The sequence below is a fragment of the Capsicum annuum genome, unplaced genomic scaffold, assembly GCF_002878395.1.
Source record: "Capsicum annuum cultivar UCD-10X-F1 unplaced genomic scaffold, UCD10Xv1.1 ctg67342, whole genome shotgun sequence".
In the NCBI taxonomy this organism is placed as follows: domain Eukaryota; kingdom Viridiplantae; phylum Streptophyta; class Magnoliopsida; order Solanales; family Solanaceae; genus Capsicum; species Capsicum annuum.
Genome location: NW_025876765.1, coordinates 1 through 1,436, shown reverse-complemented (window position 1 = coordinate 1,436; position 1,436 = coordinate 1). Strand labels below are relative to the sequence as shown.

Here is a 1,436-nt window from a genome sequence, read left to right as displayed (position 1 = left end):
CACATCATATCTAGTGAATCCACCATTGAACATCTTGAATAGGTTTCACCGTCATTTTTTAGGTGTGTTTCATTATTGATGTGTTGTCAGTGTTTTTACCAAAAGGAAATTGTTGCGATGATAGTGAAAACTTGCGAGACTTTCTAGTGATGGAAAATGAAAAAGAAGGGATTTTTAGTTGATCAAAGTATTTTCTTTGTAATCACTATATATCATTTTTTGTGTCGTTTACTGTTAATGCTGAAGATTTGTTTTTGCAGGCGTTGAATTTTGCTTTTAAAGACTATTTTAAGAGAATGTTTAATTTCGATAAAGAAAGGGATGGCTACTGGAAGTGGTTTGGAGGAAATTTAGCATCCGGTGGCGCTGCTGGTGCCTTGTCCCTTTTATTTGTGTACTCGCTAGACTATGCCAGAACACGGCTTGCTAATGATGCCAAGGCTGCACAAAAGGGTGGTGAGAGGCAGTTTAATGGTTTGCTTGATGTTTATCGGAAAACCATTAAATCTGATGGTATTCCTGGTCTTTATCGTGGCTTCACCATCTCGTGTGTTGGAATAGTTGTTTATCGTGGTTTGTACTTTGGAATATACGATTCGCTTAAACCTGTGGTTCTAGTTGGTAACTTGCAGGTATGTTGAATCAGACGTCCCCCTAAACACACACACAACTGATGCACTTTCTGCCTATGTTGCTCTTACTCTTAAAAAATGCTGACGGGTGTGTTCGGATTCTTGAAAGATAATGCATCTTTGGAGGATCTGATACGAGTGCAACTTTAGTTTTGAAGAGTCCGAGCAACATAGCTTTGTCATGCATTTCTAGAAAGTGATGACCTGACTCTTTAGAAGCATATGCATGAACTATATGTGATTAGTCCTTATGTTTTTGTGTCTTATCAGTATTTGAATTCGTAAAATTTTGGCGGCTATTAATGCCATTGCTATTTTCGGCATAAACAGGATAGCTTCTTTGCCGGTTTTTTCCTTGGATGGGGCATCACTATTGGTGCTGGATTGGCGTCTTACCCAATTGATACGGTGCGTAGAAGAATGATGATGACTTCAGGAGAAGCAGTCAAGTACAAGGGTTCATTAGACGCATTTTCTCAAATAATGAAGAAAGAAGGTACCAAGTCGCTTTTCAAAGGCGCTGCCGCTAATATCCTACGTGCTGTTGCTAGTGCCGGTGTGCTAGCCGGGTATGATAAACTACAGCTCATTGTCTTCGGAAAGAAATATGGATCTGGTGGTGGAAGTTAATTATAAGGTTAGATATATCGAGTGACAATGACGAAGATGACCGTTTAGTCTAGCTTTTGAGCAGAGGGTATATCGGAAAGAGTCCTTCTACATTCCTACCCTCTGAAACCCCCACTTGTGGGATTGACTCTTTATTGTTGTTGTAGTTGTTGTTGTTCAGTCTGGCTTTAGAAT

General features: G+C 39.6%; 1 protein-coding gene across 1 annotated transcript; it reads left to right on the top strand.

Annotated features, from left to right (window-relative positions):
* Positions 1-260: 260 nt before the first annotated feature.
* LOC124893934 (ADP,ATP carrier protein 3, mitochondrial-like) lies at positions 261-1,335 on the top strand (the record flags this gene model as incomplete). Its single annotated transcript, XM_047404758.1, has 2 exons — positions 261-632; positions 963-1,335. Coding segments are annotated over 2 exons (672 nt in total), but the record flags the coding sequence as incomplete, so codon positions are not given.
* Between the last annotated feature and the right edge of the window lie 101 nt (positions 1,336-1,436).